Source organism: Brachyhypopomus gauderio, chromosome 3 (assembly GCF_052324685.1).
Source record: "Brachyhypopomus gauderio isolate BG-103 chromosome 3, BGAUD_0.2, whole genome shotgun sequence".
Classification (NCBI taxonomy): domain Eukaryota; kingdom Metazoa; phylum Chordata; class Actinopteri; order Gymnotiformes; family Hypopomidae; genus Brachyhypopomus; species Brachyhypopomus gauderio.
The window spans coordinates 10942767-10969580 of NC_135213.1; the positions used below are offsets into that span (position 1 = coordinate 10942767).

The 26814-nt window shown below is 40.4% G+C and overlaps 1 protein-coding gene across 4 annotated transcripts in view; it reads left to right on the plus strand.

Annotated features, from left to right (window-relative positions):
- Window positions 1–26814, plus strand: part of cyth1b (cytohesin 1b) — a 45357-nt gene that overhangs the window by 2108 nt on the left and 16435 nt on the right. The window contains exon 1 of one of the 4 annotated variants that reach the window (XM_076999473.1): window positions 4161–4729. The exons of 1 other annotated variant lie outside the window; for it this stretch is intronic. In XM_076999473.1, coding sequence (XP_076855588.1) covers window positions 4651–4729 — 79 coding nt within the window. In that variant the 5' untranslated portion in view covers window positions 4161–4650. Of the gene's footprint in view, window positions 1–4160; window positions 4730–15500; window positions 15765–23140; window positions 23361–26814 lie in introns of those variants that run through there. 2 more of the 4 variants (XM_076999474.1, XM_076999477.1) reach the window with 2 other exon arrangements.

A 26814-nucleotide genomic window follows, 5' to 3' on the forward strand; every position in this document is an offset into this window, starting at 1 on the left:
ACTTTTTAAAGATGTTTTTTATGCGTTATTTTGGTTAGACGATCATTGTACAGGGATACTTGCATGTCCTAGTGTAGACTTTGTTGCGTTTACATTTACGAAATTTAGCAGACGCTCTTATCCAGAGTGATTTTTAAAAAGTGCCTTGTAATCTTCTCGCAGGAGATGACATTGTTGATATTTTGGTCTGCCAGCCATCCCTGAGCACATTCTTGAGCACAGCTGACCTGAATAACTGACTAGAACTGCTCACATTCTAAGAAACATCTGACCAGAGCACATTTTCCACAATATTTCGTACAAATAATGTCACATTCATTGTTGAGGTATTCTCTTGATATGCATTTGTTAGAAACTAAATGGTAAACAAATCCTGCTCTTACTCAGAAAGCACAGTAGGGGGTGGCCTACACCACAAAACTGTGGTTGAGAGGCCCTGTTGAGAAATGTACTGAAATGCAGACAGGAATCATTGCATATTTGTACTGTACTAACTGTGTTATCGCTGAAACACACTTGTCATATAGGGAAGTATGTAAGAAGTGATAAACACAAAGACAGACAAAATAGAGAACAGATAAACAAAATGAGAGCCGGACATATCAGATTTGACTGGTTGGCATGGAGACTGCAGCAGTGAGGGCGTATGGCTCAAACATGTCCTCCACACCATTTGAGAGGCTCTTACAGTGAACACAGCTGAAGTACTGTTCACCAAACTACTGTGTGCTGGACCTACGATGGCCAGGAGGTAGGAGAGGCCAGAGAAAGAGAGGAGCCCTTGTGTTACATGTTTCATGACGCATTGGGCTCCCTGGACATTTATACGTGAGAGTTTTTCATTCAAGAAGCACTACTGGCGTATTGCCAGACTGTTATCCTTATTTTGTGGCGTGGATGAGCCATGGAGTTGTAGTCTCTCCCTACTGTGTGAACAGATGAGGTCACCTAGGGGAGATATGAGGGGTAAAATGCCTGCTGTGACACTCCTCAGTCTGAAGTGCATACTTGAAATCTCATCTAGACAAATTTCTAGATTTCAGCATGTGTGCATTTAATAATGCGTAAGGGGAAAAGGACGTACACATTGCAATTTGTTATCTATCTGTAAGACTGTAAAGCACTGCAAATATGCACTATGAAAATCTGATGCCTGGCATGAAGTTAGTTATGTAGATGCTGAAGCTGTGTATTTGTAACACGTGCTGTGTTCTGTCACTCATCAGCCTCCAGGAAGCTGCAAAAATTAGTATGCAAACTCTTCTCCTTATATCAAGATAATTGAAAAATTCATTTTTTACTGGAAAAATTGAGAAATTTGATAAAATATGTCACCACATGCCAGTGACCTCCCTCTAAATTGACTCAAAAGTTTTGAGTCCCTTTGATTTGTGAAAGGTTTTGTTTTGCATACTTCTCCTCGTGATAAATGACAACAAGTCCTAGCTTGCTGTCCCAAATAAACACACGCCTAACCTCTGGCTCTGTTCTCACATGTATTAAACATGCCATCACACAGACTGATCTCAAAAAGCTTGAAGCACTTCTTGCACAATTGTGGGCTCACCAGAATAAAATAATATTTTAAAAAAGCTGTCTGGCTTAAAAACTCTTTGTGGTTGAAGGTCAACTTTCCTAAATTGACCAATGACTTTCACTTGTTGTTGATTCTTGTAATTCAAGCGTTCTTCTCCTGCTGGATGTCAGTGATGTGTTTGACACTGTTGATCATAACATTACTCACTGAACACCTTGAGCACAAGTGCTGAACTGGTTTAAGTGCTGAACTGGTTTGACAACGATCAACTGTCAACTATCTTTGTCATATAATATTTGCAGTCAGTATTATAGTAGTATATTGATGTAGCAAATGTTGTATAGCCATTTTTATATCGTATAATTGAAGCTCATATCATGCAGGTGAAAGTATTAAATATTAAAGTTGCTGGGGTATCATAACGCAGTAACAGCCATTGCATATGTGAGGAAATCCATGATGGGAAAACGAAAAGCTGGTCCTGCCAGATAAAATGTACTTTACATTTACTTTACATTTACTTTTCCTGCATCTTTCTTTTGTTAAAGTGTAAAGCATAAAGAACTAAAAAAGCACAGATTTAGCTAACAGAGTGTTACATAAAGTAACGTATTTGTTGTCACAGGTGAAGAGTGTACAGAAAAAAGGAAGAAACCCAACATCAGTGTAACTGAAGTGTTTAAAGCAACGAACAAAAACGGAACCGAACTTAAAATTGCACTAACAAGAAGCAAAAAGGCCTAGTTAACATTCAATAACCGATGAACAATCACGAAAACTAAACAGGTTTACATAAGGCGACATAGGCTATAGTAACCCCCAGGTGGGACGGTTAAAGATGGACAACACACACCACCTGAGGGAGGCGTGGTCTAACAAAGAGGACAGACATAATAAAACAAACATAAAACAATGGGTGCTGAATGGGTGATTTAATGCTCATGCTTACGTACTTATCTCAGGGTCCCCGAATAATATATGGACCTTGATTGGCCAGTTTTTTGTGCTGACTATTATATTTGTGTCTGTCTCTCTGGCTTCTATGCCTATTACAGTATATTAGAGGGAACATTGTTGTGTCAGGATACTTACAAAGCTGTGAGTCCCCATTCAGTTATATCTACATGGCTTACGACCAGGTTAAATTGCCAATATAAAAATAATTCCAAAATCTCATTCTACTGAGGTGCTGTTTATTGTGAATATGTAGTTGACTAGTCTGTCAGGCAGAAGAAGTGTATGTCATAGTCAGTCCCTCAATAGATTTGTTTCAGGTTGTGCAGATACCATAACTCCATACCATACTTAGAAACACCTTGTATGGTTCCACCTACACCATCTTAATTGTTAATCAGTGGCCACTCTGTCAGGTATATAAGCAGCAACAAACCTGATGTGACTGAGGCACAACACACTACCACAGTTACATATTTTTCAGGCACTCTTCGCCAGAGAGACTTACAATTTCAGTCTGCTATGTCAATGTCATTGCTACGTTAAGAACTGTGTGCCACTGAAATAGTGTCTGTTTGGTAGTGGTCCTGTAGTCACAAGCTGATCATTCATTAACAGAATGACATACTGTACATTGATTGACAGGCTGGTGTATTATAGATGATAACTGATGGGTTGTAAAATGTACCTATAAGACAGCCCTTTCTAATGAAGTGGTTAATGAGGGTAAAATATATATGGGGGGTGGGGGGGGGGTGAAAGTAGAATAATAGACTACCATTGGTAAATACTAAAGGTTTTTACTATCGGACAAAACAGTGTAAAGAAGTACCTGACTTACTTCAGATGTTTGATATGATGTAAACATGGTAGAGCAGATTATGAGGTATAGTTATAGAGTTGATTTTCCTAATAAAGGGATTATTCTGTGTGTGAATGATGCCTCACTCAGATGCCAGTGCAAAGGGTGTGATGGATTAGTGAGAGTGTGGGATGAGAGAGCAGGAAGGGAGTGAGCTGGGGTGAGTCTAGTAGTGAGAGTGGATTGCTGGGGAGGGATATGGAAAGTTCTGGGTGTGTTTCCTGTAGGATCTCCCATCTCTGCCTCTAAAGAGTTTCCTAGCTGGAGACGACTAGAAATGCTGTTTTGGGTGTCACAAAGAATATATAAATTAACTCTTTGGAATGATTTCCAATATTAAATCTAAGGTATCATTTAAACTATCATTAGTCTACTGTATTGATCGAATAGGTCTTTTATTGCATTTTAAGACAAGGAAGAGAATAAATCAAGAAAATCTAAACAAAAAAATTCATGAATATGTTACGTTATGTACAGGAACACACACACACACACACACACACACACACATAAATATGAGAGAGAGAGAGAGAGAGAGAGAGAGAGAGAGAGAGAGAGAGAGAGAGAGAGAGAGAGAGAGAGAGAGAGAGAGAGAGAGAGAGAGAGAGAGAGAGAGAGAGAGAGCCTATGTAGCTATTGCCAAACATGACTGAGTTGCTTAGCATTGTTGTGCCCTGACTAACCTGGCCTCTGTGCTGTATGTGGGTGTAAGTGAGGAGGTGTGGTGAGAAGTGGTAATGAGCTCAGTGCGTTTGTGCATGACACCCATCTGCTTCCAGACTATTTCAAGGCAAGATTGCAGAATAACAATAGAGCTTTAGTACACATGTAAACACAGAGAGTGAAGGGCACAAGGACGGGGAGAAAGAGTGAGGAAGCTCTGTGAAATGAAACGAAGGGAGAAAGTGTCAGTCAGAAGCACAGGGAGGGAGATGTAGTTACTGAGAGGGAGGAGAAGAGGGAGGAGAAGAGGCAGGAGCAAGTCGCAGCGGCAAGCGTGTGAGAGGGCTGGCTGGTTTGGGGGAGAGATCACTGCTCAGTTCCTCTGCTCCTCTCCGAGCACTTTCGTTTGGACTCACAGACTCCAACTGAATGGAAGCCTGACAGTTCAACAAAACAACAACACAAACTACCACCAGCGGTATCTAATCTCCACAAGTTTCCTGTTCTGCCACGAGGACAAACGACAAGAGACAAACGAGACTCTTGCGCCTCTCGCCTGCGCTCTGTGTGAGGCGGGTTTCCCCGTGGCTCAGTTCATTCGCCCCTACGCGCTGGGTGGAGTGCAGCGGCAGAGATGGGGACGGTGAGCGAACTTTGCGCTTCCAGCTTCCAGGCGTTCATGTGTCCCTCTGTGCTCGCGTCTGCACAAGCAGGTGGGTTCTACTGCACTCCACATATGTGTGTGTGTGTGTGTGTGTGTGTGTGTGTGTGTGTAGGTATGTTTGTGTGCATTTCACCAGGTCTGTGATGATCTAAAACTGTTTTCTTTCAACCAGCATTTCTGACTTTGCTTTTGAAAAAGAAAAAATCTCAGGTGCACTTGGACCTTTATGAGAAAAGGAGATGTTTTCTGTCCCCGTGGCGCCTCAGTTGAATCACTCTTTCTGACAGAATGTTATATCAGCCTTGTGTTGTTGCCGTGGTGATGAACGGAGTCCATAGATTATGGAACTATTGTATGGTGGTCAATAGCCTGTATGTTAAAATAATGTGTTATTAAGTAAAAAGGCACAGAATTAATGGTCACTGCTCTCCACTTAAATAAAAGGATTCATACAGATGAAATGTATATGCTTAGTGTATTCTGGAGTTTGCCTGTTACTTTTTATAGTACATTAGCAAGTCATAGAGAATCAAGTCTTGATAGTAGCACCTACGATAAATGTACCAGTGAGGATGAGGTTTGTTGTAGGTGTCAGAGAAGGAGAGAAAATTTGTAGCCGCATTCAAACACGCTTCTGCTTTTTTGACACTGATTTACTTTAATTCATCTCTTTAAGAGGTTGAACGTAACCTCCTGTAGATGATGCACCATGCACATTCATTCATAACCGTGTGCACATAGTGATTTGATGACCATAGTGGGTATGCATCCTATATCGGTTGGGATCCTGGGCTGTTATCCTGTGCCAGGGACACACAAGTCTCCAGACTCAACCTTTAAGATGTTTGTTTATGTGCTCCCAGGGTCTGCTTCCTGCGGCTCCTGCTCCCACCACACGCAGGCACGTCAGTGCGGCAGGGTGCTGTTTTGATGGGAGTGTACTTTGTGCTACTTTCACTGCTGCTGAGATACAAAAACATGTAGCTCTGAGCTAGCATGCTAAAAACCTTCTGAAGAGAGTCATCTGTGTACAGGTCTTAATGAATTGATGCTGTGCTGTTGGACCCTTTTAAGTTTGACTAAATGTACTGCATGTAAACCTAAACCTCTTAAACATCAGAAATATTATTTTTGAAGCTTTCTTTATAATAATCCATAAATGACAATGCAAATGCAACCAATATTTGGGCTGGATTGTAGAAATAAGTGCAATCACTTTATTTAAGGTCATATGACCTGTTGGTCATAATTAAAATTTCATGGTTGGCATGAATGTAAAGTCAGGATCTTTTTAGTGCAGTGCTTCTGTTTTCTGTTCTCGTTTTGTCAGGAATTCTGCTTACTGTCATAATTCTGCTCGGTTAAAGGGAAATGACATAGATGTTTACTGACTGAGGCTTGCCGTCACATGCTACGGTGGACCTCGCACAAGTAAGCTTATTTTGTTGTGACTGAATTTAAGCACAGGTACTTTTTTAATTGCAGTGCTTTAAGTTGGATTCTGCTTACTGGAGATGCAGAATGATTTAGCATTTTGCTTAAAAAAGAGAGGAAAAAAAGCTATAGGTTTTTTTTTACTGGAGCTCAAAGTGACCCAAATCTTTCATAATGTTCCGTTATTGGTCTCCATGGAATTGAATCTGCACTGATGGCTTTTTAGAGCCACTTTACATCAGGTGAAGTTCACGATAACCTGCTCTGCTAGGAAACTCCTCTGCAGTGTTCCACTGGACAGGTCCAACAATGTAGGGGCAGAGGGTGTGCTCCGGTGTCCTGGGGTGGGCGCTTTTGAGAGATTATGACAAGTGAACTGCGGTGCAATTGTTCTTCCTTCTTAGGGAGAACAAAATGACTTCTGGCTAGACTATGTATGAGTACAGTGTGATTAAATGAGATTGAAAAAAGTACATTGCTTACAGGGGTCCTTAAAAGAGAAATGAAAGAAACTGAACTACGGATAAAGGGCACATCACCCCATAACCCCAGCAGCAGAGAGGATGGGGGAGACAGGTGAAGGGTGTTGGGTGTGGAGGTTTCTCTCTCCCCCCCCCCCGTCCCCCCTCACACAAACATGCATGCAAGCTGATTGTGATTCAGAGCCTGTGGGACTTGATGCTGATGAAGCCAACGATTGCTAATGGTAATGACGATGAGTCAATAAAGATTTCAATCAGCCTTTTTCCATGCAGGTGGCATTTAGCATCTTCCTCCTCATTTTTGTTTGTGTGCTGTCAACCCACTTGAGAGGTTCCATTTGTATGACATTTTTCTTACCTAAAAATACAGCTTGTATTTTAAAGATGTATTTATGTTTGGCTGCTGAGGTGAAGTTGGGGTGTTGGGATAATTAGCTATGTAATACACAATCAAAATACTACAGAATTACTAGCAGTGTGGTATTGTATCGCAATAAAAATATTTAGGTGGGTTGAATTTGCTAAACTTTTATTAGATACAATATACTTCTCGTAGTATATTCGAGGTGTAGCGGCTTCAGAACTCTTTAGTCAATAGAAAGTGCCTCAAAGCGCTATTTGACTTGCAGACGATTACACAACTTTACGCAAACAACAACTGACAAAGGACAAAGACGAGACAAACGCTTATATACACACACGAAAAGTAAAAAGTGTTTCACATAACCAAGAGATGAGGCACAGGTGATACAGATGATACACGCACACGGAAACAAATACATACATACACAAAGGCTGTGTTCGAAATAGCCTACTACATACTTTATACTGCATTCTGCACTCAGTACATACTGGATACTGCATACTGGTCCTCGTAGTAGTATGCAGTACAGTTTCCAGTATGCGACAAAAGCAAAGCATACTATGGGGTCATGTGAACGTAGCGTTGCATAATGTACAATACAGTACTGTCCTGTAATGTAATGTGCAGTACACGAAGATAGCTCAGTTCGCTTACTGGAACATTTTGCAGAAGTAGTATGTCATCCGGGGATGTTTCGCGTACTGGAAAATTTATTTTTATTCACATACTGTATATTGGATACAGATTTGAGGCCAAAGCAGTACACCAGTAGTATGTAGTAGGCTATTTCAAACACGGCCATAGATGAACGAATCCACACGAATCCACACACTGTACCGTGACAGTTATATTCGTAATGATTATATATTTTTTGCAAATGTATTTTCTATAGGTGTGAAAATTTTTAACCATGTGTAATATCAGCAACCATCGGTTTACATTTCCCATAAGTCTAACACAGCCAAAAGAAAATTCTTCACATTCTGACCTAATGGTTTAATTTGAATAGTTCCTAACACACATGCACCAAAACATTAAAGCAAATAAGTCTTATATTTTTATCTTGGCAGTACCTAGTTGAGAACTTTGTCCTTTTGATCTTTTGATAATTGGATTTATTACATTTGGTCACATAATTACCACCTTCAAACCTTTAAAGCACATTTCTTCATGCTTTCTCAGCATGAAGGATGTCTGATGATGTTGCCTAGCCTGCATCTTACTCTTAACCTCTCTCAGCAGTATTTTTGTTCTTCAGTTGCAAATAAGGAGCAATAAGGTTGGGTGGCTATTCATAGGTTACAGGATTCATTGCCAGACTCTCCGTGTTGATGATACCATCTACGTGTCAGAGGGTTCTGCGTTTTAATTGCATGCCGCTGCAAAGCCATGTCTTCTATTCCACTCCCATTTCCCCTGGTCTTCTAACTCACAAACTGGAAGTGCACACAACCGTGTTCACCAGGAGAGCCAGGAGACATTATGGATTATATGCGTTCGATAAAGACTTCAGAAAGGTTTATATATTGATATACTTGTGAAGCTTCCTCTGGCAATGACACTGGAATTTGGAGATCACTGAACTTTAGGAGGAAATGTTTACTTTCTGGTGGGAGACAGCTTCACTTTCATGGTTTTATACCAAATAGAAATAGCAAGGTGATTTTAAACATGAACTGATCAACATACTCTGCATTTTTTAGATCTGGTGACTCATTCAGGCCATTTGCTGCTGAGCTTACTAGACAAAAGGTTGACTTTTTCATGTAAGTGCAATGCCTATATTTTCTTAAGAGAACTGAGGAGATGTAAATTGGAAAGAGGGAGAGATGTGTGTATGAGAAGATGGAAATGCCATGTTCCTGGAGTGACACCTGGTTCGACTGTAAGCCTCTGTAGACATTACTCATGCATGCTACCCACTGATGGATCTCCCTTGAGGTCTGTGTAGCGGTACCACTGAGTCACACATTCATACGATGTAGTTACTGTTTGTGATAAGAAACAGTGAAGACCGATTGCACCATCACAAACATCTTTATTCCACTGGTCATATATTTTTTACTTCTCTACTTTCTGATGCTCCTGTGTACAGCTCTTTCTCAGCCACACTTTACCACAAACACTGTAGTAGATCTTTGTGATATTGTCTTGGGGTTCTTCGTTTCTCACAATGTATCGAGCTCTATGTGGCACAATTCAATACAGCTGCACTGATACATACAATACTAACCTCTTTCTTGGAAGACTGGCAAATATCAAGCCATGGCTCACACCATATTGTATGTGTGTGTCTGTCAACCTAGGAGAAATGTGTACTACTGGATCAAATAAATGAAAGATTTCCTGAAACTGAGTATTACTGATCGGGGCAACTTTAATAATAGTGAATCTGTGCTGTGTTGAGTCTTTACTGCTTTTGCACCACCGATGGTGTGTAATCTACATTGCATGCTTGAACTGAATTAAGGTTCATAGTTGCTTTCCCTTGGTTTTCACCTCAATCTGTTCATCTTTTTTCATTCCTATGTATTCTTGAATCAGTGATTAGCACCCGACTCTTCTCATACCATACCTCTCCTGTATGTAGTGCACTCTACTCTTCTACGTGTGCAGGGCTGTGATAAGCAAAGGGCCAATGGTGTCCTTTTGTGCAGGATGGGTAGTGAAGGCCTGCGGCTGCACCTGACAGCACAGAGCGATGAGGTTGTAAACGCACGAGCCACCGTGGGGGCTCCAAACGTGCCCTTTACTGGAGAAAGTTGTCAGCATCCCAGCCCTGCTTTCTCTTTCTCTTTATCCTGTTTTCTCTGAAGCACCCCCATCTCTAGTGCAAACCACACAGACGAACAGATGTTGCACGTGGTAGATGTTTTTTGGCTCACTAAAGTTCAAGGCATTGTGAGGTCATCACCAGTGCAGGGTGGGATGATTTGTTACCATAGTACCAGAGGATCTATTGCTCCCTGGAGCAAATCACCATCCCTCTCTCTCAAACTCTGGGTAACTCCTAAATTCACCCTATTGTGCTTTATTTCAGAAGGGAAGCTTGTGTTGAACTTTATGTTGTTGTAGTGTTTTCATTATAACCTTAACTTTTCTGTGTCAACAGACAGGTAGTAGAATGTGGGGTAGATCTAAAGTAGGAATGTTAGGGGAAAATTATGCATATCTTTTATTGATATGCGATACCAGATGTTTCTAGATAAGAGTTTGACATCAAGTTTCGGCAAACATTTATTGTAGTCAAGTGTAATGGCTAATCCTATATTTCATTTATATTTCATGCTCAAAAAGTAGGCCATAGACTAAGTGATTCCTAATAAATTGTAATTTAAGTTTAATTCACGTTCCTAATGCAATTGTTCAAGGGAGAAAAAGGACCATGTCCACATCTAGAAGTCATGTTGGTATTCGGCAGATGATTCTGGTGTGGGTCAGTTCAAGGTCATACATTTCTGGGAAGTGTGTCTAAGATCCTCAAGTAACCTTTCTGTCACGTAGGCCGGCCCCAGTCTCAGAGGGAGATGCCCACACACACACACACACACACACACACACACACACACACACACACACACACACACACACACACACACACACACACACACTCCTCCCTCCTTCCCAATCATTGACATATTAGCACTCATTCAATTATCATCTGCACCTGTTCCCTCTTTCCTCAGTCACTCTTTAACCCCACAGGTCCAGCCATCCAGTGCTGTGCATTGGTCTCCTCTGGAGAGACTGCGCTGTCCTTTGGAGAGTGAACATGTGCCTCCTGCTCCCTCATCCACTTCATGACACTTTCATTCAGTCATTTACTGTATGTATCTTCTTTCACAATATGCAGTTTACCTTCTGTAGCTCCATTTCTCTAGACAAGAGTATTCTGGAATCAGATTTATTATTTTAATTTCCTTTAGGGCCTAGAGATGGACCTTATATTTCATTGTGCTATGTATAAAATATTGAAAGCTGTGTCAGACCAGATTCTGCTTTTGTGCTGAAAACCACACAACCAGTCGCTGGTCGCTCACCTTATTTTAGTTCCACCTAAAATAAAATGGTGCCCAGTGTTTAGCACAGATCGTGTTCACACCTCCTGTTGGTTCACATTATAGAAATGAAAAGGTTTAGAGAAAAAGCTTTTGCCAGTATGTCAAATTTAATTAGGGAGAGAGGGACAGGGCAGTATTCTTAACAGCCATGGAGGGCAGGGCCCAACTAAGTGTAACTGATGATCAACATGGCTGTATGAGACAATTACAACCATCCTTCCTTTTTTCTGCTCCATTTTACATTGTAACTTTTATTATTTCCCGTTCATCCCACTTTACTGTGTTCTTTGTTCACCAGGTCATATGTCCTTAGATAATAGGGGTGCTGAAAAGAAGAAAAAAGACTATAGGGCTTTAGGTGGATGGTGACACAAGAACTCTTTGCTAATCTTAATTAGGTTTTGTCGTTTTTATTTCATATACATAGGCAAGACTTTAACATTATCATTTGGATATTAATTTTACGTATGTAAGGTACATTTAGGAGTGAACCGTATAGCATATTCTCATAGAGTCAACTGTTATGTTAAGCATTTATCTCCAGATGTGAGACCAGGAGGATTGTACGGTCACAGAACTCTTCTCGCCATTCCATCTGACCTAAAAAAGTAACAGGACCTGTCAGATCACACAATTCTTACACATTTTGATGTAGAGCATGTTATGTGCTTTAATTTTATTTTAACCTCCACTTAAAAATACAACAAATTGAAACAAGGTTGAAAATGTCTTCATGAAACCGTTGAGACTGGCATTAATGATTAATTCTAACAGTCGTACTGTGCTGGGGCTGCCCTTTTAATGTCAGATATTTTGCATGCTGAAAAGATGAACGCTCACACTTCCACTGTTTGATCATGCCGGTCTCTGAGTGATTTTCTCCACTTGACACTTCTCAGCACCTTCACTTTCTACTTTCTATTTAGATATTTGAATAGATTTGAGCCTTTACTAAATATGCTATTCATTTGACAGCTGAAAGGCACTGTTGCTTTCAGGGTCTTTATTTCTTAGGGTATACTGAGTGTCTGCATAGTACATTTAAAGAAAGACTTCACAAATCAAGGCAGCATTGTTCAGCAAGACACGATAGTGTTGCACTGTTGTATTGAACTGTGGATGAATGGTTTTGGATATGGATGAATTATAGTATCTCAAGCAGCATTTGCAAGAATGAAAGAGATATTTTAACATTTTGGTCATTTTCTACTTAACCAGTATTACACAGTATTTGTTTATATCCCTTCCTTCTTTGTATGAACAGTTTGAGAAGAGTGACTTTAATACTGCGTGGGTTACATGAATGGAAAATATTAGATTTCTTTCTTACTTTACCTGCAATATGAAGGAGTGGATATTTAAATGAAGCCCAAGTCTCTGCATTGAAATGACGATGAAAGTGATCTGGGCCTATAAGACTGGTATGACCCCTCCATCCAAGCAGAGAGCTGGCGTACATTTAAAGCTATTCAGAGATTGGCACTAGAGCTTTTGATGAAGATACACATCTGCTTTGCTAGGGAGAACTGAAACAAAAAACTCAGTGTGTTGGGGTTTGGCATAGCTTGCTCCCCCAGACAGAGTCTTACACACACACACACACACACACACACACACACACACACACACACAGAGACGCCCATGTGTTTGCCTTAGTTATGGAAAAGGCTGAGTATTCAGTGCAAGGCTCCTAGAGACAAGATCTCACAGAAAATAATGAATCATTTTTTTTGCTGCCTCTCTGATATGGTGATAAAAGGATTTACTTTGAATGTTCTGGTGTGGGTGTAGCTTATTCTCACCAACAAACAATCCAAATACTCTAATACTGTTATTCCTTGCCATACCTTGCATCAGAAAGGCATTAAATATGTGATGCATGGTTTATGGTTTATTGTTTAGGTCATACTCTAAAATTAGGTAACAAATTAAATGTCTAGATATTGGATAGATAAGTGGAAAGGGGGAAAGAGCAAAGTGAGATTGTTCAGCTTACAAGCAGAGTATTACTATTAGAATGTCACTTTTAAAATCCCAAATGTTACAACTAACATGCAGGCCACAGTGTAATGCATGTCACTTTAAAAAGATTACAAAGGCCCAGCTAGCACCTTAGTCATCTTAGCGTCCTCCTGGACACCACTCTGATGGGTATTAATTATTGACTGCTTGTGTTAATTATGGATAATCCATTAACAATGCCACAGCACTGATGTAAACATCTGAAGTGTGGGGTTCTACTCACTCAGAGCCAGAAAACCTCATACACTCTTGGATCAATGTAACAGCAGCCGTGGAGAGGAAGAGTCTCTCATAAAAGGTATAAAGTGGCACAAAATTGCTAGAAAAATATGAGGTCTCTGCAAATTGCATAGGGCAAGCTAAAGACGCTCCCTTGTGGTCACTTATCATGCTATTTTTGTATTTACAATGTTGTTTTCCATCCAGTTTGGTTGCATGAATCTGTTTTTCCTTTCTGATCAGAGTCCAAATCAGTACTCTGGACTTCCGGAGAAAGACTGTGGTTTTAGATGTACTTATGTATGTATATTTTCTGAAACACTAGCTAAATTGTGTGCTAAGCTATCTTACTCTGCTTTGAGACTGGTTGAGGTAATCTGACTGGTATGAAATAAGAGCAATGTGAAGGTCTTCAGAATAATCCTCAAAATTCATTCTGCCTGTATTTATATATATATTGTTTAGTAATACTTTTTTATCTAGTGAATATCAAGAGTGTACGTAAGAGGATATAATCCAAATACATATTTACGAACACATGATTCACCAGAGCGTAGATATTTGCCTGTCAGTTTTTGCATTGAGGATGTCAGTGCACATGATGTCAGTGATGATGTCAATGATGATGCTGGTGATGATGTCAGTGCACATGTGTTTTTGACTTATTTGTCTGATCTTAAGAGATGATCAATAATGGAGTTGTTCTGATGGACTCGTCTTTCTGAAGCAAGGCCAAAAAATGAAAAATATTTATTTAGATGTTACTTATAGAGGTTGTTTTCATGTGAGCACCATGGTAACAGCTATTATAATATTTCTGCTGTTGCCTATATATAATTTTGTTTTAATAATTATATAGTTATGTGTGTGTGTTATTATTTTTATGTGGCGTTTGCTTTTTATTTTATTTTTTATTTTATTAGATTTATTCATTTCATTATAAACAAATTAAAATGTATGCACAAAAGAAGAAAGAATACAATTCACTAATAAAATGAAAGGCAGCAGAAAGAAGAAAAAAATCTTATAATATCTGCTCCTTATTTCCCAAGAATAGTTTCAACTATAATATTTTGTAAAAAAACGAAAAAAACAAAACATAACTAAACATAACAAAACAAAACTAAACAAAAACAAACCAGAAATCAAATCCTTCTCTAACAACAGCTCAACACACTATTTCATATTAAAAAAAAACACACTTTTACCATTCTTTTAAACATACATATGGATCTAGCATTTTTAACAGCACTATTCAAGTTATTCCATAATCTTATTCCTTGTATTACGGTACACCGCTCCTGTAAGCTAATTCTAAATTTAGGTTTTTGGTCAGCTTTTTTTAGGTTTAGGTTTTTAACCTAAAAAAATTTAGGTTTTTGGTTTTTGGTCAGCTTTGTGGTCAGATCAAATTGGTTTTTTGGACAACACACATTTACCTTAAATTCTTGTCATCTTTTACTCTTTCTCAGTTGAGCACTAGGAACTACCTGCTACTACAGTAGGTATCACTTAGAACGAGCCATACGAATTGTAATACCAAATTCGCCCACTGGAGGGCATTGCGGATCCAGTGTCTTATTCACGTACAGTGGTTAGTAGTTTTCTTTTGTTGCTTTTATTAACGTTACCTGTCTCCAAACGTACCAGAATGCTACTAATTTGACTGACAACACAAAAAAATCTGACTTACTGTTTGTTCACAAAATGCGCTAATAAACCCTACCAGTACGCCACACACACACACACACACACACACACACACACACACACACACACACACACACACACACACACACACACACACACACACACACACACACACACACACACACATCTATATATGAAATCAGTACACTAGAAATGCAAATGCTTTCATTTTACACGAGATGATGACATCTAGTGATCCGTTTTGATACTCTCTACCATTGATCTATATTAGATCAATGCTCTCTACCTATCTATGACGGATTATTTGAATATATAAAGCCATAATAAAATACACGTAACCCTGAACTGAATTGTCCTGGCCCATGGTTATAGGCTACGAGAGTTTCGATTTTCCCCACACATGAATGGCTCATGTACATGGCTCATGTTTATTATTAAATAATAAACACATTTTATGTTTACATGTTGCTGGAACGGTTATGTTGCATATCCTACGTGCAGAGTACGCGCGTGCACGCTAAGGGGCGGGGCTAATTGAACGGAAGGAAGTGATTGGTTGCTAGAAATCAGTGAGTGGAAACTCACTAAAGCGTGGCACGTCAGCGCGGACCTCTGTTTTATCGAAAGTTTTTGAAGTGGTGTTTCGGAGCAATTTTCTTCTTTCCATTTTATGTCCCTATAGCGAGAGAATCTAGCTAGCTTGGTTAAATACGTTAGTAGTTGTGAAGACAACATCATCTAGCTAATTGAACTACCATATAAACAACAAGTTTGCAGGGGTCTGAACCAAAGCGCTGTCAACAATGGTGCTAAATTCGGAAGATGGAGGCGGTGAGTAATTTGAGACTTTGTTGACCAGCAAGCTAACGTTGCTGATTCTTAATAGCTGCTGTTTTGTTAATGGTTTTTTTATTAGTAAAGTTTTCAAATGCGGCTTGATTATTTTTTGTTACATTTTCTTCAAGTCTAATCTTTGTAGACTGCTCACTGAAATGCAACAGGTTTTTACAACGCGCATGCGCACCAACTCCATATGTGTTCAATAATGTTAGTCTGTGCGTCAACGTGGTACCACAGGACGTGTATTGATGCTCTCTGACAGTTAGTCGTGTAGAATTCACACCGAAAAGCAATAAAAGCTCATGTATGCTGTGCCCATTTCCAAACTGAGTGAGTTAGCTATCATGGCTGTCTGTCTGAGTACATTGATCCCAGTAGCCACCAGAGAGGTAACCTTCAACTGACCTCTATTAGAATCGCCAGGGTGTTTCAGATTCATACTTCAGATTCAGGCCTACATACATAAAATGTTATATTATCCAGTGCTTGCAATAGATTATGCGCTTAACATGTCGTATCTACTGCTCACACTTCTAGCTTGTTTCTTCATTTTGTATTTACCTTTCATGTTTACCCTTTTCACTTCATTCACACTTCAATCACAGTAGCCTATACAATTTTATGGAAGAAATTTCAGCTCAAGAAAAGGTGGGAGTCTCTCAGAACTCAGTACACTCATATGAAGCTTGCACCTTTGGGAAGCAGTAGTTTCCTTTTGAGCATTTATATATGTGTGTCATTCATCAGCAGTAGTCTGGTCTGTTTTAGTATAAATATACAGGTAATAATGGTTGACCGTGAACTGACAGAGGGCCGTCATGGGTCAGCCTGTGGTTGACATTAGTTCTTCACTGTCAATTTGGTGTGTTTCTAGCCTGGGGGAACAAAGAAACACTTAAATCACACATCAGATCATGATGAACGAAAGATTCAAATTGGAAATATTTTCTGATAAATTCTGTACTTCTTTGAAAACAACTTGATGTAACAAACCAAAATCACCAACCAACTGATGGCGGGATTCAAAATCTCAGAAAATGAAAAATCAAAGACAGATCCAATTTGCATAAATTTCATCATAGCAACTCCAAATTTGTTTCAGTAGCGTGTATGGCCCCAGCATACCTGTATGTACTCCCAGCAATGTTTGAATGTGGTCCTGATGAGATGGTGGACTGTGTTCTGGGGAATGTGAGGGCCAGTCAGTGGCATCAGTGCCTTCCTCATCCAGGAACTGCCTTCACACTCTGGCCACATGAAGCCGGACATCGTCTTGCACCAGGAGGAACTTCAGCCCAGTGCACCAGTGTAAGGTCTTACAGTGGCTCTGATATAGTCCAATTACCTACAAACCAGATTACAAAAATGTTGGGACACTAAACAAATTGTGAATAAAAACTGAATGCAATGATGTAGAGGTGCCAACATCTAATATTTTATTCAGAGTAGGACACAAATCACAGATCAAAAGTTTAAACTGAGAGAATGTATCATTTTAAGAAAAAAATGTTTCAAAATTTCATGTCAACAAAAAAAGTTGGGACAAGGCCACTTTTACCACTGTGTGGCACCCCCCCCCCCCCCCCCCCCCCTTCTTACAACACTCAACAGATGTCTGGGGACAGAGGAGACCAGTTTCTCAAGTTTAGAAATAGGAATGCTCTCTCATTCATGTCTAATACAGGCCTCTAACTGTTCAGTTGTCTTGGGCCTTCTTTGTTGCACCTTCCTCTTTATGATGCACCAAATGTTGTCTATAGGTGAAAGATCTGGACTGCAGGCTGGCCATTTCAGTACACAGATTATTCTACTACGTAGCCATGATGTTGTGATTGCTGCAGAATGTGGTCTGGCATTATCTTGTTGAAAAATGCAGGGTCTTTCCTGAAAGAGATAAAGTCTAGATGGGAGCACATGTTGTTCTAGAACCTGAACATAGTTCTCTGCATTAATGGTGCCTTTCCAGACATGCAAGCTGCCCATGCCACAAGCACTCATGCAACCCCATACCATCAGTGATGCAGGCTTCTGAACGGAGTGTTGATAACTTGGGTTATCCTTGTCCTCTCTGGCCCGGATGACATGGCGTCCCAGTGTTCAAATCATCACTCATCTCACCAAAGAACATTTTGTCTTCCATTTTGCCATACTCCATTTTAATTTACCCCTGGCCCAATGCAAACATCTGAGCTTGTGGAGCTTGCTTAAAAATGGCTTCCTCTTTGCACTGTAGAGTTTTAGCTGGCAACAGCGGGTGGCACTGTGGGTTGTGTTCACTGACTATGCTTTCTGGAAGTATTCCTGAGCCCATTCTGTTATTTCCTCTACAGTGGCATTCCTGTTTGAGGTGCAGTGATGTATAAGGGCCCGGAGATCACGAGCATCTAGTAGAGTTTTACGGCCTTGATCCTTACGCACAGCGATTGTTCCAGATTCTCTGGATCTTTTAATGGTTATGCATGGTTGATGATAACTTAAAAGTCTTTGCTATTTTACGCTGGGTAACACCATTCTGGTATTGCTGCAGTATCTGTGGTGGAACAACAATGGTGGAATTGGTGATCTTACCATCTTGGCTTCAGAGAGACACTGACGCTCCAAGAAGCTCTTTTTATACCCAATCATGTTGTCAATTGACCTAATTACACTTTGTTCCAAATTATTATGGAATACTCTCAGATTTTCCAAAATTACTATATGAATTGCAGTCATTGTAATTTTCCAGACATCAACTATTAGAGTACAATTGAAAGGTTTTTGAACAAACTGCCAATGATATCAGTACATAAAAAATATATATATATATATAAACAATATATAACACTCAAAATGCACGTTCCAAATTATGCACAGCAAATTTTTTCAACCTTTTCATTTTTTATAAAGAACAATAAAAATGGTCATTTGTGAAATTATAAGCATTAGCAGGTTATTACAAACTGAAATCAAACAGTTTAAGTTAAGTTATTCTAGGTGATGTTACATTTGCATATATGACCCCTTGTTCGTCCATTGAATTAGTCAGGTTTTGAATGGTATCTGCTTCTATTGTTTTGCATGAGGACAGAATACCCTCCCAGAACTGTTGCTTAGATGTGAACTGCCTCCCGCCATCATAGACACTCCTTTTGATGATGCTCCAGAGGTTCTCAATGGGGTTGAGGTCAGGGGAGCATGGGGGCCACACCATACGTCTGTCCCCTTTTATGCCCATAGCAGCCAGAGATGCAAATGTGTTCTTTGCAGCATGAGACGGTGCGTTATCATGCATGAAAATGATCTTGCTGCGGAATGCACGGTTTTTCTTCTTGAACCATGGCAGGAAGTGCTGTTTGAGAAACTCCACATACATTATGGAGGTCATCTTTACACCTTCAGGGATCCTAAAGGGGCCGACACTCTCTCTCCCCATGATTCCAGCCCAAAACATTACTCCACCTCCTCCTTGTTGGCACCATTGCCTTGTTTGCATGGGGTGTCCATCAACCAGCCATCCTCCACTCCACCCATCCTCCACTCCATTCATCTGGACCATCGAGTGTTGCACTGCACTCATCGGTAGGGCTGTGACGATAACTGCATTACCGCAATACCGCGGTTATGTAGTGCCTACCGCGGTGTTGAGCTCATTACCGCGGTTTATCTATTTATTTATCTATAAAAGGAATCGTTTCCATTGCGAAAAAAACATGGAAAAAACATTTTCATTGCGATCGCTGTTTCCGGGGGGAAACAGTCCATTAAATAAATGGCGGTTGGGGGATGCGGGGTGTGCGCTGGATTTTTGTGCGTGATTACCTTATTTTCCGGAGTATAAGCCACTACATTTTCCCCCACGATTTGAACCATGCGTTTTATAAAGGGCTGCAGCTTTTCTTTAGATGTTTTTTCACCAGTCGGGGGTGGAGCAGAACGTTAGGTGGTAGGACAAAGTTGTAAATCAAAGAAGAAAGTGCTCATTTTCATTTAGCACTCATCTAGTTTTGTCCTAACTAGATATTTAGACATAATACTGCTTTAATACTGCGAAGTCATGTGGTCAGAGGTGAACTTCGGTATAGCCAGTGTGTATTTTATTTAAAATAATTAACACCCTTGAGCCACAGTGGCTTTGGACATAGATAATGCCGTTTCCTGTGATGGATAATTAAAGTCTATCCCTTATTTATGCATAGAAACATAAATCGACAATATTATCTGTATCGTATTTATGCGCTGAATAACATGGCAAGTCGGAATTCGACACAACACTGTCACACATGAAATGCTACAGGCACCGTTCAGAAACTGATCAGTTCATTTAAATGTATTCAGTTTAGTAGATGTATGTGGCTTTTAGCCCGGTGCGGACACTGAACTCGCGAGGTATTTGCAGGAGGAAGCCCTCGATTCGCATTCGGATCAACTTGCCCGGTGGCGGAAAAATCTAAATCAATTCCCTCTTCTGTCAAACACTGCCAGAAAATATATGACCGTTTGCGCAACGAGCACTCCATCGGAGCATGTATTCAGCACGGCAGGCAACATTGTCACCTCGTTTAGATCGTCCTTTATACCGGACAAAATGAGCATGTTGGTTTGTCTTGCAAGGATATTTAGATATTTATAATTAATGTTATTCACGTCATTATTAACAATATTATGGCCATAGTTTTGCGTAAAGTATTTACTTTACGACAAATTAAGTTTTTGTTCATTTAAAAGTGCATGTTTTTATTTATAAACTATAACTATACGTTGCTCTTTTACCGCGGTAAGAAAAAATCCATCCCGTCACAGCCCTACTCATCGGTGAACAAAACAGTTTTGAAGTCAGTCTACAGGTATTGTTTAGCCCACTGGGGCAGTTTCTGCTTGTGTACAGTGGATAGAGGAGGTTGACAGGATGGCTTACGCACAGCTGCAAACCTCTGAAGGACCCTGCATCTTGTTGTTCGGGGGACGTTGGAGGCACCAGCTGCTTCAAAAACTTGTCTGCTGCTATGACGAGGCATTTCTGCAGCTGCTCTTTTAACCTGACGTAATTGCCTGTTGGAAAGAGTCCTCAATTTTCCCTTATCAGCACGCACACGTGTGCTCTGAATCGGCTACATGCTTCTTGATTGTGTGATGATCACGATGAAGTGACTTGGCAGTGTTGATTGTAGTCGTGCCTTGACCTAAACACTCCACAATTTGTTGCTTCTCAGCAGACGACATCCTTTTTCTTTCCCATTTTGGCTGAAAATGTAGGCTGCTTAATAATGTGGGACAGCCTTCTTAGGTAGTCTTGCCTTTAATTGGACACACCTGCCAAACTAATTAGCACAGTTGTCTGCAATGGCTTTCAGTGATATAAAGAGCCCTGCCACACATCACCATCAATGGGTTTAACTGACAAACCAAAAAAAATCTTACCTTATCACTCCTAAACACTTTTTGCATAATAATTTGGAACACAGTGTAGTGTTAATTGGTCTTTCAGCTCTTCATTATATGCTCAATTTCTATTTTCCAGCCACTTATTCCTACTTTTCCCAACTTTTTTTTTGTTGACACTGAAATTTTGAATCAACATATTTTTCCTTTAAAATGTTACATTTACTCAGATTAAACTTTTGATCTGTCATCTATGTTCTATTATGAATAAAATATTAACATTTGCCATCTCCACATCATTGCATTCAGTTTTTATTCACAATTTGTTTGCTGTCCCAACTTTTTTGGAATCCGGTTTGTAACAGCAGCCATGGTAACACTCACCATCACGTTGAACTTGTGCATTCCTCCAAAGATATGCCTTCTCAGGCAATCACTGACCCACCCCCAAACCAGTCATGGTGGATGATGTTGCAGGCAGCATTACTTTCACCACAGTGTGTTCAGACGCTTTCACGTCTGTCAAATGTGCTTGGTGTGAACCTTCTGTCATCTATGACGAGAACAGGGTGGCTGTGGCGGGCCTGTGTGTTGCTGGTCCGTGCAGCACAAGTTCTACTAGAGGACGTCGGGCCCTCATGCCACCCGCATGCAGTCTGTTTCTGACAGTTATGTCAGATACCATCCGGGAGGACCTGGGCTTTCTGTGCAACCTGAATGGGCTGCAGGTATCAGCTCATGCTTCCTTTAGTGAAAAGGACACTAGCACAATGCTAAACTACAGTACGGTAGAGAAGAATAAGTCAGGAAGGGTTAGGAGACAGTAACTGTCTGTGGCCACCACATGCAAAAACATTTGCTTTTGCTTCTGTAGTGCACCTGTTGTCACCATCATTTACCCCAAACCAGGTCACATCGATTCACAATGACTTGTGCTTACTAATTGGACAGATTTGTTATCCTTAGTGTTTAGACTAATTGACTTGCTGTTATAGTGTGATGATTAAATGTTGCCCTAATTTTTGAGCAGTGTAGTTCAGCTCCTCTGACCTTATGGAGTGCAGCTGGTTTTCCAATGTTGCGTTTATGTAACGGGGTTCTCCAAGTTTTATAAGTCTGGTTCTTTTGGCATCTCATAGGGCAGACATGTTGCATGTGTGGGGGCGTGTGAGAGGATGAGGACCGAGAGAAAGTGTTAGAAAATTGATTGGACTGCTACAGTCCAATTGAAAGGACGTGGTTGCTCAAAGTACAATACTAGTTCTAAGGCCTTTCCTTCAATGAGGTGTAAAATGTCTAAAGAACTGGTGGGTTGGAGCCTGTCTGTGGTGCAGTGGATAAAGTATGTGATGGATGTTGAGTGCCACCTGTAAAATACTGTCTCACACTTCACACTCATCGGTAGCTGTACTCACTGCCTCTGTGATCCTGCTGATCACAGCCCAGGTTTTCAGAGCACCTGTCTGACTACCCGCTGTCCTCACATACCAGCGGGTACTCGTTTGCTTTGGTTGTAGAAATGCTTTTTAGTTGTTAGTTTGCATTGGGGTCAAGTGTGTTTCAATGCATAGACAGCAAACTTGAGAAGACGCTTGTCTGAATTTACATATTTAATGTTTAGCAGTTCTACACTTGGAGAAACATAAGAAGACGCTTGTCTGAATTTACATATTTAACAGTTCTCTACTTGAAGAAAGACTAGACAAAGTGGACGTAAAACGTCCATCTACAATAGACATTGTGTTGTGTCTTTGAAACCTGTTTCACTTCTGTCATTTACCTCTTTCCTTTCTCTCTTGCTCTCTTTTATCATCACTCTCTTCTCTGGTTTTAGTTCCCCCTTCCCTGAATTATTTCAAAGATAGTGCACAGGATTACCACAGGGTGGAGCTGAGCATACGAGTGCATGTGGTTGGGCTGGAAGAGAGAGGGGAGGAGACTAGTGGTAGGTTTGCACCGATTGGTGGGATTTGAGGGGGGTGTGGAGCGACTGTACTGGCTTTACTGCCAGTAGTGCCGGTTTCCTGTGCTTGTCCTGGACTCTCTACTGGCCTTCCCCATTATCCTACTCTATCTTGGACTGGAGACCACCGGTTCTTCTGGCATCATACTCGGAGAGCACACGGGTCACTGGGGATTACAAGATCTAGAGGGATGCAGATGCTCATCCGTATCCCTTGTTCTGGGCAGGCAGACTGAGTGGCTCACACCTCATGATATCAGAATGAAGTAAGTGCTTCTTGCACTCCTTGCCCTTTGCGAAACTATTCTTCAATTTTACTCAAGACCTGCATTAGTTTTTATTGACCGTTTTATTTCTTAAATGTAGTCCCGTCACATATTTACACCCGATGCGAGCACGCATACATATACAAGTAGCAAGAATGGTTACAGGAGTGACATTGGGGCAAACCCAGCACATTGTGTGTTTTGATAAGGTTTTGTGCATGTATGTCTGTGATGACTCAGTTGTTCTGTTTGGCTACTGTTCATTGGCTCTTCTCTTATCAGTGTATTTGCAGCAATTCTGGCTTATGTGAACAAATGTTGCAAATGTTACAGGATTACTGCTTGGTGTCTTCCATAAGTTGGGTTTTGATTGATATGGGGAGAAGTTGTTGGCTCACTATGAACTTCATAGCATCCGTAATTTTCATAATTTGATAGGACTTACTCTAACCAGCTTATTAAATTTTATTCTCTGTTGGACAATTGTTTTAATTTCCCCTGGAAACTTCAGTGCTTTGTCCTAATATTTCACAGATAACCAAGCTTCTCTGTGATACAGGACTTTAACAGCAAATTGTGGTGAATCTCTGATACGTTTAATGACATTTTGTGTGTGTGTGTGTGTGTGTGTGTGTGTGTGTGTGTTTTGAAGGTTTCTGCTCAGTCAGTAGGAAGAATATGTTGAGCTTGGAACCTGTTTCATTATCCTGAATGTGAAGGTTTTAAGACTGCAGCATCCTCTTAATCCCTTCATAATGGTAAAATATGCAAAGGTTAGAAACTGGCCTGTAGGGAAATGGTTCCATTGTATGGTTGATTAGCCCAGTGACAGTGGGCCAGCAAACACAAGGCAGTCTTCTTACCAATGAACCAGATTTTATTTGTGCATACCAACCGTGGCTTGGATGCTCAGTGTTCTCTGGTATGTAGTGGTGGTGCGTGAATGTAGCTTGCCAAAACCATGGTGTTCAGATTGTCACATGGCTGTGCAATGAGAGACTAACCACCGGGTACACTGCTGTTAGTGTGCAAAGAGGCCATACTGCTGGGGACATTCAGCGGGGGTGGGGGGGGGTGACTGTATTTTAGTGACTGTACGGCGCCTAGTCACTAAAATAATGTTTGTGATACTCAGAGTGAAACAGACAGTCAAAATGCTATCTGTGGTTTCATTTGTTGATGTGACGGTTGACATAAGCAGTTAAACGCTTATTTTAATCTGATTTTAAAATGAGACTTCAATGGTACAAGCCTTTTTGAGCACATCATCTATTAAACCAAATCATAAAACATCTGGTTAAATGTGTTAAAAAAAAAAAACCTTTAGTTGGTGTTTGTGTATGTATGTGTTTTGTTGTTGTTGTTGTTGTTGTTGTTATTGTGCATAATATTTGTTTTTTCAGTTTTTACCTGAACAAATATTTAATGCAAATGGCTAGTTTGTAAGAAGGGAACAGTAAGCATCAGCTCTTATGATAGACTGCAATGGTGCATTTGTGTTTGTAATATTGCTACAACATAAATTCAGTGGTCCTTTGAAGGCTACCAGGGGTGCGTATGGATTAGGCTGTACTCCGGTCTTGTTGATTCTGGCTTAGTAAATCCACCCTGAACTTGCTCTGTGAGCTGCATGGTGCCCTGCTGATTTCCTGAAGCCAGCCCAGAGACTTGCTTGTGCTTTTCAGTAAAGATTGATTATATTTGTATCTTGTGTATTGTTCAACAGACGTACTACATTTACCTTTTGGTGCAACATAAGATTGTGCACCAATACAGAAACATTCTGCATCCTCACATATTTTTCTAACCTTGGTAAAGTATGAATTGGGCAAATAAAGGCGTGCCATGATTTTTATGTTTGCCATGGCATTTCTGCACACACCCCACCATATTGTGAGGATTGGCCTGATGCTACCATGCAGTTTCTCACCCAAAAAGATTCTCTTATAAAGAACAAATCATGGCATTTAGAGTAGATAAAAATTGTACTACACTTAAAGTAATTATTTTATTGTGTGAAGTTAATGAAAGGTAATCTGACCTTCTTGGGGACCTTGGTTGATTTCCTGGCTGAAAAGTGAACGTGTGTAAGGTTGTGCAGTACAGTCAGGATTTGAGCAGCTCAGGTTTTGTATGGAAATCGGATCCCTCCGAGTCTCCCTGATGTAGCACTCAGGACAGCAGCAGCGGACTCCACCACACACACCTACTCTCAGAACACAAAGGCCACGTAGCTTACAAATGTTCATGTCCGCTTTTGCTGGAGGAATCCGTGTGATTTCCCCTTCGAGATAATAAGTTTACTGACACTTTACTGACTTTGGTTTGGCCTTGCACAGAGCCAAGGAAGTGGGTAATGGAGAATTAAACTCGAGGAACTAAAATCTGAAACTATGTCACAATAATTCCTCTTATTAATGCTCATATGTTGATATTCAGAGACATTGTGCAGAGAAAGTAAAGCCTTCTGATCTGTGCTAGCCCATTTCATGGTCTGTCACTTGCAGTAGAGCTGATGGGCTGCAGATGTCCAACAGGCAATGAATTAGCTTTAGACAAGTAGAGGGATTTCTTGGCAGAGTAAGGCTGGTGTTTCTGCACACACCAGACGAGGATCACTGTCCATCAGCTGTCTTGTGGTTTAGTCATTGTAGGCTTTATTAAAAGAAAAAATACTATACATGTATCGAAATGTTGTTTATTTCATTCTAACATGGTTTTTTCTTTACTGACTACACACATGGGTATCCGGGACCAGGATGATCTGCTGATGCAACACTAAACTGTCTGCTAAATATAACAGAGTTGGATTAGGATATTCTAATAACAAGCATTATTCATGCTTTTGTTTAATATGTGTTGTGTAATTTGGAAAGGGTAATGTTAGCATATAGCCATTAGCTTATCCTGTGAAATCAGGTAGGTTTTGCACTGTGCTTCAGAGGTGCATGTCCTCATGGGGACCAGCATGGGTATAAAGTGGTATTACGGAGCTCCTGTATAATGTTCACAGTCGACATCAGGAAATTTCTTTGTGAGGTGCTGAGCATGCAAGTTGTACTTCCATCAAAAGCTATTTTCGCATTTCTCACAAGGAACGTACATGTCCTATTTGATAAACTGTTGCCAGATCTTGGATTTTTCAAGCACTTAAAATGTTAACAAAAAATTGATTAGGCTAATATGACAAGTGTTCGCATTAACACGTTTAAGCCGACGACGGGAAGAATCCTCGGTGGAATCAACTCTTTTCAGTGTTTCTGTTTGGCTGGAATCTGTCTAATCAGCTGGTGCCTGGAGGCTCAGCAGAAGAGTTGATGGAGAGAATTGGCTTGATCAGCATTCGGCTTGTCTGGGAGCTTTTTATTTACCCAGTAAAGCAGCATCTCAGGAGATCTAAAGCCCTGAGAACCTCTTATTTGATCACATGGTTTTATTTGGTATAGTTGAATGA